This window comes from Sorex fumeus, unplaced genomic scaffold (assembly GCF_029834395.1).
Source record: "Sorex fumeus unplaced genomic scaffold, SorFum_2.1 ptg000035l, whole genome shotgun sequence".
Lineage (NCBI taxonomy): Eukaryota > Metazoa > Chordata > Mammalia > Eulipotyphla > Soricidae > Sorex > Sorex fumeus.
In genome coordinates this window covers 27,552,200-27,569,382 of record NW_026606092.1, presented here as the reverse complement: position 1 = coordinate 27,569,382, position 17,183 = coordinate 27,552,200, and the positions used below count along the sequence as shown (strand labels likewise).

General features: G+C 36.9%; 1 protein-coding gene across 1 annotated transcript in view; it reads right to left on the bottom strand.

Annotated features, from left to right (window-relative positions):
- Window positions 1-3,295: 3,295 nt before the first annotated feature.
- Window positions 3,296-17,183, bottom strand: part of NXPH2 (neurexophilin 2) — a 141,268-nt gene continuing 127,380 nt past the window's right edge. Inside the window, exon 2 of the mRNA XM_056117653.1 lies at window positions 3,296-4,828. Coding sequence (XP_055973628.1) covers window positions 4,082-4,828 — 747 coding nt within the window. The 3' untranslated portion in view covers window positions 3,296-4,081. The remainder of the gene's footprint in view (window positions 4,829-17,183) is intronic.

Below are 17,183 nucleotides of genomic sequence, written 5' to 3'. Positions count from 1 at the left end.
TTGCACATGGCCCCACCCAGCCTGATTCACAGCATCCTATATTGTCCCCTGACTATCACCAGTAGTACCTTCTGAGTACAGAGCTAGAGATAAGTCCTCAGCATTACTGGATATGGCAAAAAAAAAATCCAGATAGAATTGAATTTGTTACTGAGGTTCCACACATAAGAGACAGAATATGTAGATGACTATAATATTATTCATGACTTTTTATGAAAACAAACCTTTAAGAATACCAAATTTTATGCTGTTGGTCTCATAATTAGAGATATTAAGATTTTTATTCATTGAAAGTTCTGATTAACTTTGAGGTAATTATAGTTTTTCTGTAAGTGAAAATAAATATCACCATCCTTTATTTGATGGATGAATCTTTGTCCATAATCAATTAAGATTTTTATCAAGTAAAATCAGAATTTTATGGAATTACGGTATTTCATACAATTTACATACATACCTATTAAAATATATTCTCAGGTATTAGAGGTATTTGAAAATTCTGTCAAAGATAATGTTCCATTTCTGTTCATTTTTAGTCACACTTCCAATTTTACAAGGACTTTTATCTTTGAATATAATATTGAATATCCTGGTTTTATTTTTTTGTAGTTATGGGGTTTTCTGAGGGGAATTTTGGGCCACACCTGGTGGTGCTCAGGGCTTACTCATGGGTCTATACTCAGATCACTCCCATGGGCTCAGGGCAGGGTGGTGGGGATACTAGGGATGTTATGTGTCGAACTGGATTGGCCACTTGCAAGACAAATGACCTACTGGCTGTACTATCACTCCAGCCCCTCTGTAGTTTTAGTTCTTTTTTAAATCTTTATTTTTTATTGAATCACTGTGAGATAGACCCTTACAAAAGCTATACATGATTGGATTTCATTCATACAGTATTCCAACACTCACCCCTCCACCAGTGTACATTTTTCAGCACCAGTGTTCTCAGGTTCCCTCCCACCACTCCTCTTCCCCCACCCCTCTTCCTGCCTCTATGGCAGGCATTTTCTTCTCTCTCTCTCTCTCTCTCTCTCTCTCTCTCTCTCTCTCTTTTGTGCACTGTGGTTTACAATATTGATACTGAAAAGGTATCAAGAATATCCCTTTACCTACTTTTAATCCTCAGATATTGTCCTGCATGATCATCAAACTGTAGTTATCGTTTTAAAAAATTTTGTTTTCATGAATAAATTTCAGCACTTAATATTTTTACCCCCTAGGGTGGTGGTAGAGGTATGAAGCATTTTAAATTACCTCATATTGGGGCTGGAGCAATAGCACAGTGGGTAGGGCGTTTGCCTTGCATGCGGCAAACCTGGGTTCAATTCCCAGCATCCCATATGGTCTCCGGAGCACTGCCAGGGGTGATTCCTGAGTGCAGAGCCAGGAGTAACCCCTGTGCATCGCCAGGTGTGACCCAAGAAGCAAAATAAATAAATAAATAAATAAATAACCTCATATTTAGTTTGGTTTATGAATCAGGTGGTGTTATAAATCACTAAATTGTTTTTCCTTGAGTATGGGTTTTAATTTATCTTAGCTTTGTGACATAAAGCTCAGAGTAGGAGTCAGATCTCTATTTCAGTTGTGTCTGTCACTTGCTGCAGGGCAAGTGACCATTTTACTAAAAGATCTTGTTTTATTTTTCAGACAAATGAGGGAGGTTGGACTAGAATATCGTATAGATTGTGCTCATTGAAATATTCCCCTTCTATATGTGGATATTGGATTGCTTACTTTTTCTTACTTCATTGTACACTTAGTTTAGTTTTCAGATAAGAAAGGGTCTATTTTTTTAAATGAGCATGAAAAATTAGCTTCCATAAATGTCCTTTTCTTCAAATACACTACACAAAGACAAAAATGGTTTTGTAGAAATGAGTGCATGTTTAAATGGCATCTGATTTATATTGTGCCATGTACCATTACTGACAATTATGTGGGCTTTGAAATGAAATTATGACTTAAAATATATGTGGCATATGTTCTACTCCAATTAAAAATATGCCTAGTGAAACTTTTTCCCTTTAATTCCATAAAACTGCTAACATCTAAGAATCATGTAAATTGATTTACAGTACTTCATTCTTTGTGCGGATATGTTTGGATCTCTCAATTTTTGAACCTTAGATAGTTATATATCTCATTTCAATGTATAGTATGACTGGTAATAAGAATAATTCACATTGAGTTCTTATTAGATGGCACTATGTGCCAAGTACTTTACCCTATAATTTTCATAGGCAAGCTTCTTTAATATTTACATAAGGAAAATTTTAATGTCAAGTTGACATTATGCATACACACATCTTAAACTTTTAGAGTAAAGAAGTCTGTAAAAAATGTTCATCCTGAAGCCATGTGACAGATTTAGCAAATCATTTTTATTTACATAGAAATGTGTACACATACTTTCCCTGTACACAGAAAATTCTAAGTTTATATACATGTATGGTTCTCACATAATTTAAAATAAACAGCATTTTAACCTTTTTTTCTAGGTGAAAGTAAAAAGATGTCTCAAAGTATTTCACACCAACCACAAAATTACAAAAGCACCTGATGAACTCAGAGCAAAAATTTCAATACTACCTCTACTACCACACACTAAGCCAAGTACAATTTTTACAAAAGACAAACTCAAACACTGTAGGTATCACCATAAAAGCAAAGAATGGAAATGTAGAATAGAGACTAGAGCAGTTGGTTTTCTAAACATTATGGTATGAGAGTTTTTGATTGTTAGGACTGGTTTTCTTTTAGTCCTTAAATGTTTCACTTTGATGCTTTATACCTACAAGAGGAAAAAGTTAACATCTATTGTAAAAAAGAGTAATGCTCCATGAGTCTTACAGGTTCTAAAAACCTTTCTGCTGGTAGGTCAGACCTTCTTCCTAGTGAATGTCAATATCATTATGTTCGACCAAAAGGGTCACAGTTCCGTTCAGAGAAGATAGGAAAGGTGCTGATTAAGAAGCAATGCTAAATTTGGAGGTCTGAGTTCGGTGATTTAGTTACCTTGGTTTTAAGCGCCTGATAATGATTATTAATCTTTAATGTATTTTCATGTACTATTTTATCCCTTACTCAAATAGTTAATGCAAGAAGAACTTAATCTTGGAAGCTAAAATTTTTGAATTATAATTGTGGAATTTCACATTTCCTATTATATTTTTCCTCCCATTCTAGCCTAGGAAATAATCCCTTTTAATTTCAGAGTTATTCCATACAGATACATAAAATCACACTATCAAATGAATAAAAGGGAGTTATAAGGTAAAAACAAATATAAAATATGCTTTATTCTCTTATAGCATTGCAGTTGGCAAAAAAAATCTAAGGGTATTATAATCTTCATTTTTGTTGAACTGACATATCCAGATTTGCTTTGCCAATATACCAAAATTACTATTCAGATGATAATCTTGATGATGGTGACAAGAACAGGGCTGTGTTTAAATTACATTCTATTCAACTCTAGCTCAAATAATAATGTATTTAGTTCTACCGTGGCACTGTAGCTTAACACACAAGTTTTGAAACAAATTTTACCCCTTCATCTCTCATATCAATAACAGCACAGATGTAGGGGAAAAGACAGCAATAAAAAAAGAATTTGATGTCAGAAATGTGACTCATCTATCAAATACGATCTTTTCAGTTACTTTACTGAAACTGCTATTTTTAAAGTAAGCTTCCAATACATATTTCAAAGGCAGGCTCATTTCAAGAGCAATGTTTTTCACATGCATAAATCTTTCCTGTTTTCTTGTGTTGCTACCATTGATGCATCTTTTGGAGAAACAAAAATATTTTCAAGACTTAGCCATCTTGGTTGTAAGTGATGCCTTCATAACCACTCTGGTTACATTAAGGTACTTATGATGGAAACAAACACATTTCACATTTAAAGATACTCATTTTCTTCTTCCTTTTTTTTTTAAAATGAAAAGCTTGTTGGACACTCAGTTCACTGCCAGAAATAAACAGGATCTTTTACCATGAAGAACTGTGCTTGGTTCTTGGTCATTCTAATTAAATATACACTTGTCTCTCATTTCTGATGCTGTGGAAAGATTCAGCCAGATGATAAGTATGGGGTCTCACTATGGTAATTGTAGTCAGGACAGACCTTTTGCACAAGTTTATAATCAACACTGTAAAAGGCAATGTAAATGCAAATAACTTTGAAGGGCTTGGAACACAACCAAGACACGTGGCTCTGAGTCTGCTCCTGATAGCAGATCTTCGACGGGTCAAAGTTGCACAGGGCGGTCTTCTTTGCCCTATCTGTTTTTTCGTACTCAATACGACAATTGAAAGATTTGGATTCCTTGGTCTCCAAGGTAGACTGTGGGGAAACTTCAAACTCCACCACTTTGGAGGGGGGTACCAAACTCACTGAAACGTTGCCCAGGCCTGTGGAATTATGTCGGAAATAGACACTGAAGGTGCCATTTCCATGGTCAACAATTTTCCCCGTGATGAGAAGGTTGAGTTTGACAGTTTTGATATTGGAATGGAAGTCACCCCAACCAAACATTTTCTTAAATTTTCCAGTTTTCACTATTGGCCTCCGTTTAGTTCTTGCCAACGGCTCCTGAACCTCTGTGATGTTGGCCAGCCAATCCCAAAAGTTTTCCATGCTGTCTGCGTAAGCCAGGTGTCCAGACTTTGGTATTGGAGACTGCTTCACAAACAGGCGCAGAGGATTGATGATTCTTGAGTGAACCACATTTCCAACTAATGTTCCCGGAGCATCTTTGTCTTCCCAATCCAGCCCTTCTGTGGCATGCACCACCTGTTTGTTGTCACTATAAAATAGCTGTTTGAAAAGAAGAGAAACTTTAGGTTAGACTTTGAGTGCACACATCTTAAGGCTAAAGAATAAGGAAAAGGACTGAGATGTTATTTTTATTCCTGCTAAAGAATATTTCACACCTTTTGGCCCAAGAGTAAATTAAAAGGTGAATTTATTTCAAACAATGTAAAACTTTAAGCTTAAAAATTAAAATGATGAGATTAATAAAAGATAGTTTTATTTTTAATGGGTTGCTTGGATTTAGTCTGTCTCTGTTATCTTTCTAAAATTTAAAGAATAATTTTACTTTCCAGATTAGGGAAAGTCTTGAGTTTTCTTCTCAAGTGGAAGACAAGTCTAGAATATTGAAGGTTTCTACAAAGGAGAGTAAAACCATTTGAGTAAGAGAAGTATACTAAATATATTTAGAAATGTTCAGGATATTATTATAGTTAAATATTTATATTATATAACTTCATGTATCTTTATATAATTCCATCCTCAAACTCTGCAACAAAAAAAGAAGCATGAATGGTATACGAAAGTTCTTCCAGAGTTCTAGTTAAAATGTGTAATTTAAAATTTGCTTGATTTTAAATGACTCCCACTTGCAATTTATAGTTTTAAAATTCAAAGTTAATTAAATGAAACATATTAAATATTAAAGGATAAAAATGTTTTATTTGAAATATATCTTTTCAAATTAATTTTCTGTTATAGAGACAAATAAATTTATATTTTGAATGGTTGATTGCCATTTGCTTTAGTAAATTTTATTGCAATAGATATTTTGAAAGAATTGTTAAAAGTTTTTTTTCAAGTGCTCACATATTTATTTCAAACATACCAATTGAAATAGAGAAAATTATTTGCATTTCTTTTTTCTTTGTATTTCTTTTGTAGTGTTGAAGTTCCATGATTGCTAAAATTAGTTTAGTTAATATGGATCTTGAAAGAGATAATCTTTATATACAAAACTTGCTTAGAGTGAATGTTTATGGATGAGTTACAAAGTCTGGAGAATAGAGTAATCTAGAGGGAATACAGATAGCCTCTTATCGCTAATGGTACAAATTACTATTGTAAAAATTCTCAAGAACACTGTCAGCATGATGAAAAAAAGAAAAAGAAGTGATACTGTGTATATGTATTGTTTTTACAACCTTTTAAAACTTGGCAAAGCATCTGGCCAAAGTATTTTCAGATTATTACAAAAATTATTTATTTCAATCAATTTTTGAAAAAGTAAGACATGAACCTTTCTTATTTTATAGCTATGTTATAATTTATACATGATACGGTTTAATAACAAGATTTTTTATGCATTCACAAAAATCCAGAAGTTCTAATAAAGAAAAATGTTTTAATCTATACCTTGTCCCCAGGATCATGTTTGCATATGAATATGAGGACTTAAATGAGTAAATGTATGAGTGTTTTCTTCTTCTTGCAGACTACAACATGTATGCTGTACATCTCAGAAATCTTGTGCTATCTTGCAAGCTCTCTAAACCACTATTATTTCCTTAGACCCCAGATTCTTGAAGAATTCCATCACTTTATTTCTACTGTGTTTAAAATTTATTTTATCATCAAGTTAATTAACTTGGACAAATTTCCTTTGTTTAAAGGGAAACACAAAATATTATATTAGTTCTTTGAGAACCTGAATCTTTACTATTTTTTTTTTAGTAGTTTATTCATCCTGAGTTGATACTTCTGTGCTGAATAGCTAGCATACTCACTAGGAAAAAAAGGATCACTACTTTTAATTTCAGCCCAAAATATTTGAGGTACTTCTGATATTATGACTATCTTTCAATTTTCTATATGCACAAACTTCATTCACGTCAATTAGCAATAACGGCCCATGTTGTTCACTACTGGTTCCAGTTACAACTTAAGTCTGCTGACATAACAAGGCTCATTTGATATGTCCTGGCCTCTTTCCAGCAAAAGGACCATAAATTCATGTGCAGAAAATATGCCCCTCACTAACCAAGGTTCAATTTCTGTTCCATGAGATTATTATTTTTGTTTCCCACTGGATATGGTCTGCTTTTCACTTCTTTCTATAATTTAATGAGATCATTTCTTGTTTGACCAATACTGACAGGAATGACTACTTGGTAAAATATTTGGGGTACATAAACTTCATTATTTGTGATATCTACTCCCATATTTGGTAGAAATTTCATGTATCTTTCCTCACTATTGCCAATTTTTCTCTTTTTTGTTTTGTTTTTTTAAACAGAATATCTCTTAGATATTTCCCCTTTACCCCTGCTTTAAAATTTTTTAAAATATTATTTTACCCAAAAAACCTCTAAACATTGAACTAATAAATTAATAACAAGCAAGTTTGCAGTAATATAGAATTTGTTATCTGGTTTTAGTGCATTTAACTATACAACCCTCACTAGTTCGTATTTCATAATAACAGAAACTGTGAAATCCCTTTCTTTAAAAAATCTGTTGTAATGGTTCTGAGACTACTGACAATAATAATAATAATAGTAATAATAATAATATTGATTACTGGAGCGATAACACAGCAGGTAGGGCGTCTGCCTTGCACGCAGCCAACATGGCCGACCCGAGTTCGATTCCTCCGCCCCTCTCGGAGAGCCCGGCAAGCTACCGAGAGTATTCGATACGCCAGACACAGTTAACAACAAAGTCTCCAATGGAGACGTTACTGGGCCCGCTCGAGCAAATCGACGATCAACGGGAGGGCCTTTACTTTACTTTTTTTACGATTACTGGCTACTTTCTGAAACTTAAAGCTCAACAATTTTTGAGTACTTTATGTTGTAGCATTTGGGCAAAACATCTGACAACCCTAAAATAAGAGTACCAAGTGAAAATCAAAGCTTATCAAAAGCATAAATTGCATGTTATTACTTACTTTTAGAAATGCTCTTCAAAACTATAAAAAAAACCCCAAAATGACATTCTATTGGATGAGAAAATATTTGCACAGCACACATTGACAAGGAACACAACAATAAGCACTGCGAATAGAGCGCATAAAATTCAATAAGAAGAGAAAAGGAAAAGAAGAGGAGGTGAGGCATGCGGAAGAAGAGGAAAAGGAAAAAAATCAGCACTCTGAATCATATATAATCATATAAATCGATGTTATCTCAATTCAAAAAATATCTTAATTTAAAATTTAAAAAATTAATTTACCATAAATTACAAGTTATACATGATTACATTTCAGAAATACAATGTTTCAACACCTATATCACTTCACCAGTGTTCATTTCTCTCCTAAGTACCACCTCCCTGCTGACCCTCATGTTCCCCCTATCCATCAGCCAGCCTGCTTCTATGAAAGGCACTTATATTTTTATAATTTTTGGCACTTTTGGCACAGTGGTTTACAACAGTGTTACAAAACAAACAAACTGTCCTTAGAAAATATTCTACGCATTAATTTGAATAAAATTTTGTCTCTAAAAACATTTTCTAGCACATTACTCTTCAGGTTCAAACTTGCTCAAGGAGTCCTTGAGTTTAAGTTTAGTCTATCTAAAAATAACAAAAATTAATACCACAGACATATAATTGTACTTTATCCAGTGAAAACAATCGCTGACAGTTGCTTGTATAGAAATTATATTACAAAATAAATTTTTTTGCTTTGCCTGAGACCATCAATTTTCCAACTTACTTTGACAACATACACCCATGTTGAGAAAAACTATGTTTGAGTTCATTTGTTTATTTCAAAATACATGAATACCTCTCAAAACTAATGATTTACAAATGTGAGCCCAAATCTCAAACATTTCATGTGATATATTGGTAGGATTGCTTCCAAGGATACAGCTGTCCTGTGACAACAGAATTGAATCTTGTAAAAAGATAAATAAACATATAGTACAGTGTCACAAATGCATTTTTCTTTCTAATGATTTCTTAATAACACTTTATTGTAAGAATACAGTTTGTAATACATATAGCTTATAAAATATGCTAATGACCATTTACATTATGTGTAAGGTTTGGGGCCAAGAGCAGCCTATGAGTAGTTAAGATAAGTTATCTGTGCATTTCTGACTGTATGGGGATCAGAGCTCCTTAAAACACACACACACACACACACACACACACACACACACACACACACTTTCTCTCTCTCTCTCTCTCTCTCTCTCTCTCTCTCTCTCTCTCATATTCATGGCTCTGCCCTCAAGGATCCTTTTGAGCTGGCTCAAGGAACCTTCTTGCAGTTCCATGGATAAAACCGGTATGACAAGGCAAGTGCCATATCTGATACCCTATTTGGCCCTTCAGTATCACTGTATCACTGTATCACTGTCATCCCGTTGTTCATCGATTTGCTTGAGCAGGCACCAGCACCAGTAACGTCTCCATTAGTCCTAGCCCTGAGACTTTAGCAGCCTCTCCTTACTCGTCCTTTCCAACAGTGCCACATTGGAGCCTCTTTCAGGGTCAGGGGAATGACACCCATCACTGTTACTGGGTTTTGGCATATCAATACACCACCGAGAGCTTGCCAGGCTTTGCAGTGTGGGCATGATACTCTCGATAACCTGCTGGGTTCTCTGAGAACGAGAAGTAGAAAATAAAGGTCACTTCCTGGATCTTGGTTTTATAGTCTCTAGAGATCTTGGCCGTTGATGGGAATACACGGAGCCTGGGGCAGTTAGTGGGTATAACTCCCTAGCTACTGGAAGATGGGGGGTCTGGGTGGAAGAAGCCCAGTCCTCTTCTGAGCAGGTTTGGAGATCTCAGCCCCGGGTCCCGCACATCTGGGTTCCTCTGCTGGTTCCTTCATGCGTGAGGCTAGTCTGAGCATGTGGGGAGTGGTTTTAGGCATATCTGTGGCTGGGTTCCAGAGTCCTCAGCTGCTGGGGCTCTGCTCGGGGCGAGGAGGGAAACTCAACCCACCCCCCTCCAATGTCCAGTGAGGACAGCCAGGTGGGGGCCAGAAGACTCTGCCCTTCGGTATATTTTCTTCAATACATCACTGTGGAGATATTATCCTATCTTTGTTAACTCTACAAAAATGGATGTCTGACCTAATAACGTTAGAAGACCCCTGGGGTTGGATGATCATAATCCTGTTGGCTGAGTCACTGTCCTCTTTTATCTCTGTTCTCCTAATATGAAAACAGCTTACTGGAAAATGCTTAGCAATGTATTCTTAATAACTCCTCACATAAATGCTGGGCATGGACCACACCTTTCTTATTCCTATCACCTTTTTTTGGTGTTTTGGAGGACTAAATAAAAGAATGGATGAAAATTATTGAGTCTAATCCCTGGGGTGAAAAACACACAATGACTGATGACTCTTGCATGATCGAACAGATAGCCCCATAGTTCCTATTCAAGAAGTGTTCTCAAAGTATTATGTGAACCCTTTGGATTTCAGGAAATCTTATTAAGAGTAAATCAAGCAACTTGTTCAGTGCCATATTATAAATTAATGATTAAGTAGACAGCCACCTTCTGAACCCCAGAACATTAATCAAATGTGGCTCTGTGTTTCCGTTCTCTCTGGATTCTGAGTCATACTCAGATCACAGACACAGGTGAACTCTCCTTTAGATAAAGAAATCTGTAGATTTCTGATTCTGATCTATGAAATGAGTCAGCAAAGACTGCTGAAACACAAAGTATCTGGCAAGCACCCTGACTCCTAAATGAGTTATGTGACGTGATATGCTGGCGAGGTCTGTACATCACTCTGCACCTATAGGCAAACTACACTGTCCAAGACAGAGCTGTTAGATGTTATCTACAAAATATAGGGATATATGCTCCTGGTTAGTTTTGTACTTACTGGGGCTCTCTATGCTAGTATCAGGATTACTGCTGTCTTTTGTCCCATCATATTGCAATCTTAATGCAAAAACATTTAGTGGCAAGCATGAAATGGAGCTAAAAAGAAAGAGAAAAGAGGAATTGCTGTGCTTTATCTGTTTGAACATACCCTGATTTCAACACATTTATCAAAACTTAAGTAATTTATATCTTGGCAGGGTGTATCAATTTCACAAAGCACACACATTAGCAAGATACAATGATATCATATTAGCTTTTTCTGCATCTTACAGAGGAGCTCAAAAAGATTAATAAAAGCCTAAACCTTCATCAATTAAAAGAAGCAGGTGGAAGGAAGGGGGTAGAGGATAAAAAGACTGTATTCATTTCAATTCTTTTGTTTTTAGGGGGGGAAATAAGCTGACAGGTTCAAATCATTCATCATAACAAGCCGGAGTTGAATTTTACTGATAATTAAATGCATTTTTTCCCAACAGGCAGAGAAGCTGCAATGAATTTTATAGTAGCAGATGTGAGAACTGTCACGAGTTATGGAAATAATTTATAAACTCAAAAGCATCTTCCTCTGCAAATATTATATTAGCTATCCTTTTTTCACCAGTCTCTTATGTATTCTCAACATTTTATTTTAAATTTTAGCTTATAAAAATTGTCTAGTATGAAGAATGTTCATATATCCCACACCTGACATTATAGATCACTGCTCACACTAATTAACCAATATTGATACATAATTGGTAATAAAAATACATAATCTATTCAAATTTCCTTGTTTAAACATGCATTTAGCTATCTGCTCCAGGAGCCCATCTTGGATGCCATATTTCACTCTGTCTTTATATAAGTGAGCAGGTACTAAAACCTCTATTACACAGAACTTCAAATATTTGAAAGAATGTGAAATCTTTTACTCACCTCTTGTTTTCTGTCTTCCCTATAAAGCTAAAAAATATTTCCATAAACTGTGGCTTTATTATTATAACATGATCACAAATGTGAGTAAAAGAACAAATAGATCTTGACGGCATGAAATAGACCAGTGAAGGCCAACATTGCACAGTGGTGTTGCTTAAAGTTTACAAAGAATGCTCTGACTTGTCCCAGAACTTGATCAAACCACTGACATAGCTTTTACTGAATACTACATGACTGGACTCCTTCCCCACCCCCACCCCCACCCCCACCAGCTCACTGCCCTTTTCTATTTCAGCCTACTTTCGTGGGGCTCACTTCTAGCTCTCTTCTGCACTCAGGGATCATTCTTGCAGGGATTGGGGGGCCATATGGGGTTCCTGGGATTGAACCAGGGTCAGTGGTATGCAAGGCAAGTGCCTTACCTGCTCTACTATTTCACTGGCCCCTCAACAGCCTCTTTATATTTTACTTTTTACTTTTTGCTCTTTATTAGTGAAACACCATGAGGTACAGTTGTAGACTTACAAATTTTTGTGCTTGGGTTTCAGTTATACAATGATCGATTACCCATCCCTTCACCAGTGCCCATTCTCCACCACCACTGATCCTGGTATCCCTCCCATCCCCCACACCCCCATCCCATCCTGTCTCTGTGGCAGAGCATTTCTTTTTGTTCTTTCACTCCTTTTGGATGCTGTCACCAGCCTCTTTCAACCCCAAATCCCACTTCATGTGGAAGATGGTTTGGGAATAAATCACTGTCTTCCCAAGCTGCTACCAATAATAAGTCTCCTTGAAGCAACTCTTAGCTCTGAAATATTTATTTGCCTATGAGCAGAGAGTAAATGGATCTTTGATTCCATAATATTTTATGAATCCTTTGGTTTGACTGGACTAATTTTCTTGTTTTTGATGTTTTTGAATGTTTTAAGGACTATTGATTAAACATTTGTAAATTGTCCATTTATTGTAACTTGCTTAATGTTTTTGTCATTTTTAGACTGGGATTATGGGGTTGTCTAGGAAACATACAGAGTCAAGGTGCTATTTTCATTATTTCTTCTTAAAAGTACATACATCACTTTTGATGCTAATCTTAACCTTTTTTGGTTCAGGAAAAGAAGAGTCCTTTTCAAAGTTTGCTTTAAAATTTTCACTGGCATTTGTTGTACTTTTGTCATCATAAGCAATGAAAAATTTAAATTTATTTCAATACTATTGGTTTAGTGTTAATTGATTTTAAATAACTGAAGAATTTCTAACACTTTGTCATATCACTAAATTATCTAAAATAACCTTAGTTGTTTAAGAAAACAATATTAGATTCATCTATAATAATAAATTTATTTATGCCATTATTATGAATTTTTGTTTAAAGTAACTGTGAATAGCCCATTTAACTATTGATAACATAATAAAGATGTGCTTATTGTAAAGTGAACTCACAAAGTGTTGGAATTATTTTTTAACCTTTTCAGTTTAAATATACCTTTTTTCAGTTTTAGAGCAAGTTCATAGTGCTTTATTGTGTGTATACAGCAAGTCAGTGTAAATCTTTATATGGGGTTTTTTTTTTTGCAGGTCAACCTATTTACCAAAGGGACTGCAGCTAACAAAGAAAGCCCTCATAAAGAATGGTGCAGGACCATTTGATTTCTCTTAATTTCAGGACAGTCAGACATTTGCCATAATTATGAGACAGGCTTTTATCATTTTTTTTTTACAAAGGCACGATTTTTTTTAACTTTTTATTTTATTAGTGAAACTCCATGTGGTACAGTTGTTGATCTTACAAATTTTTGTGCTTGGCTTTCAGTTATACAATGATTGAATACCCATCCCTCCACCGGCGCCCATTACCCACCTGCGATGCTCCCAGTATCCCTCCCAACTCCACACCTCCCATCCCACCCCACCTCTGTGGCAGGGCATTCCCTTTTGTTCTCTCTCTCCCCTTGGGTGCTGTGGTTTGCAAATGAGGCATTGAGTGGCTATCATGTTCGGTCTATAGTCTGTTTTCAGCATGCATCTCTCATCCTGGGAGGATCCTCCCAACACGCTTTACTTGGTGCTCCCCTCTCTATCTGAGCTGCCTTCTCCCTCAGCATGTGCATCTGACCTCCAAGTCATGGAGTGAACCTCCTGGTACTTATCTCCGCCATTCTTGGGTGTTAGTCTCCCAATTTGTTACTTTATATTCCCCAGACGAATTCAATCTTTCTATGTCTGTCCCTCTCTTTCTGACTCATTTCACTTAACATGATACTTCCCATGTAGTACCACTTGTATGTAAATTTCATGAATTCATCTTTTCTAACAGCTGCATAGTACTCCATTGTATAGATGTACCAGCGTTTCTTTAACCAGTCATCTGTTCTCAGGCACTCGGGTATTTTTTTCAGATTTTGGCTATTGTGAATAGTGCAGCAATGAACATAGAAGTGCAAATGTCATTTTGACTGTACTTTTTTGTGAGGCACGATTTTTTACAATACTGTTAATGATGAAGCTCCATGTATATAAGACCAAGATGACTGCCCTCCGACGTCCTGATGGATCCATCACATCCTCCAGAACGGCAATGGAGAAGATTATCCATGACTTCTACTCAAATCTCTTCGATAGCCATGTCCACTTGCCGACATACCAAATTCCACAGGATGGGTATGTCGTTCCCAACGTTCTCCCTTCCGAAATCCGACACGCCATTTCATCGGTAAAGAAACAAACAGCACCCGGCCCAGACAAGGTCATACCTGAACACCTGAAGAACCTGCCGTCAGTACTCATCAATACACTGGCTCGGCTCTTCACTCGCTACCTGTCTGAATGCAAGGTTCCGTCCCAATGGAAAACCAGCAGGACCGCACTACTATTCAAGAAGGGAGACATCCATAACATTGGCAACTATCGCCCGATCTGCCTATTGTCTGTCATCTACAAGTTGTTCACTCGAGTCATCCTGAATAGGATTGGCAGAACACTAGATGAAGGACAACCATGCGAGCAAGCAGGGTTCCGCAAAGGATTCAGCACCATCGACCATATCCACACGATAACCAAGCTCATTGAGGTTTCTCAGGAGTTCAAGATGCCGCTCTGCTTAACGTTCATTGATTTAAAGAAGGCTTTTGATTCTGTTGAGACGGAAGCGGTCATTGAAGCCCTAGCCAATCAGGGCATTCAAGCCCAATACATCAGGATCCTCCGTGAGCTGTATTGCGAATTCACTACCAGGATCTCACCATTCTACAAAGAAGTGATCGTTGATGTCAAGAGAGGGGTGCGGCAGGGTGATACCATTTCACCGAAACTCTTCAGTGCCACCCTCGAGAACATCATGCGACGACTGGAATGGGAAGGAATGGGAGTGAAGATAGATGGTCGGCAATTACACCACCTCCGCTTTGCTGATGATATTGTTTTAATAACACCAAACATCAACCAAGCGGCACAAATGCTGGCCGACTTTGACCATGAGTGTGGAAAGGTAGGACTACAGCTGAATCTTACGAAGACAATGTTTATGAGAAACAGCCTTGTTCCTGATGCCCCATTCGCTCTCAATGGAACGACCATCTCCGAATGCAACAGCTATGTCTACCTAGGTCGAGAGGTCAACATGAGAAATGACCTGGCACCCGAGCTGCGCAGGAGGAAGAGAGCGGCTTGGAACGCCTTCAAGAACGTTGAAGAAATAGCTAAGAGGACGAAGAACCTCCGGCTCCGGGCACATCTCTTTGATTCCACTGTTCTTCCTGCATTAACATATGCCTCAGAGACCTGGGCCCTACGCAAACAAGATGAGAACGCCATTCAGGTCTCCCAAAGAAGAATAGAAAGAGCTATGCTTGGAATATCACGTTTCACTCAAATGAGAGAACGAATCCGGAGTTCTGACATCCGTCGACGATCAAGGATCAGGGACACTGTCTCATTTGCCAAGATGTCGAATATCAGATGGGCTGGTCACGTAATGAGATTTAAAGACGACTGTTGGACTAGAGCTGTTACTGATTGGATTCCACGGGATGTCAAGAGACTGCGTGGCCGCCCACCTACCAGATGGTCAGACTTCTTCGTCAAGATCATGAATGATCGGTTTGAGGCCCTTCATGTTCCCGGAGCGAACAGATGCCATTGGGCTACACTAGCACGCGACAGGGATAAATGGAGACGTTACTGGCGCCCGCTCGAGCAAATCGACGACTAACGGGAAGTTAAGTGATTAAGTGATTAAGGATTAAGTGATTAACATTACACCCACCACTAGAGTGTCAACTTCCGTTCACCAATATCTCTCAGTCACCTCCCTTCCTTCTCCTTCCCATTGGCAAGTTCAGTTCTGGAGGTCAATTCTTAGATTCTATAATCTTTAGTTATTTTTAATTGCCTGAGTAAGTTCCTTTATTCTTTTGTGCTGTTGTTGTCCTTTTTGCTACACCTGGTATTGCTCAGGACTTACTATTGGCTCTGCAGGCAGTGATCACTCCTGGTAGTGTTCAGTGTATCACGCCTGTGGTGCCAGGGATAAATTCCGTCTGCTGCATGCCAGCAAGTTGCCGTATTACACTATCTTTTCTGCAAGTTTCTTTATATCCCATGTGTGAGAGAAATCATTTTGTATTTGACCCTCCCTTTCTGAATGACTTCACTCAGCATAATATGTTCAAGTTTCATCCACATAGTGGCAAAGTGCATAATTTTATTTTAGCCAGGTAGTATTTTATTTAACATATATACTACAGTTAATCTGCTCTTAGACAACTGGGTCATTTCCAGATCTCTCCTATTTTCAATTGTGCTGCAATTAACGGAGGAGGACAAATATCTTTTAAAAATGGTATGTTTGGGCTCTAGGAGGAGATGTCAAAAAGTGAATTCTTGGGTAATATGGTGGTTAAATCTTAATATTTTGAGAAGCATCAATACTGCTTCCCATAGAGCTGAATCAGTTGACTGTCCTAGGGGCAATCTTTTTCTACATCCCTTCTGCACCCTTATTTATTTTCGTCTCTCCCTTGTAGCTGGGTAAGGGGGTGAAGCTTGGGCTTCAGGAATGTAGGAGATACACAAGCAATAAAGGATATTCTGTAAGTGAATGACAGAAGTAAAAGATATCTAAAATTTTCAGTTTTTCGAATTCCAAATCCATAAAAATATACCTTGCCATTAGTTATAGCTACCATTAGGTATTTTCAGTGTATAACAAGACTAATGGGTGGTGTTTTTCTTATTTGAAGACACATGGAAGAAAACTATCAGTCTAGCTGTCATCTAGACCAACACTTAACAATTCTAATTGGCATATTTATTTAGCACTTATTGATTATTTCTGTATATGGCACCAAAGGAGGAGGAGTTGTTTAAGTTTCCTAATTGAAACTTAGCACTTTAAATCTAGTTTTTCCATTATAGCAAGAAGAGACTAAATAATATTCATACACCTTGTTTAAAACACTAGTAATCCTGAAAAAGCTTAGAAATAGTTATACAAATATATGTATTTTATTAAAACCATAGTCAAATGTATATTTATGCATATTTGTACATATATATTTGTACATATATATGCATATATATGTATATATATGTTTGCCTGCACTTGCAATTTGCCCATGAATGCCACTTTCTACATCCA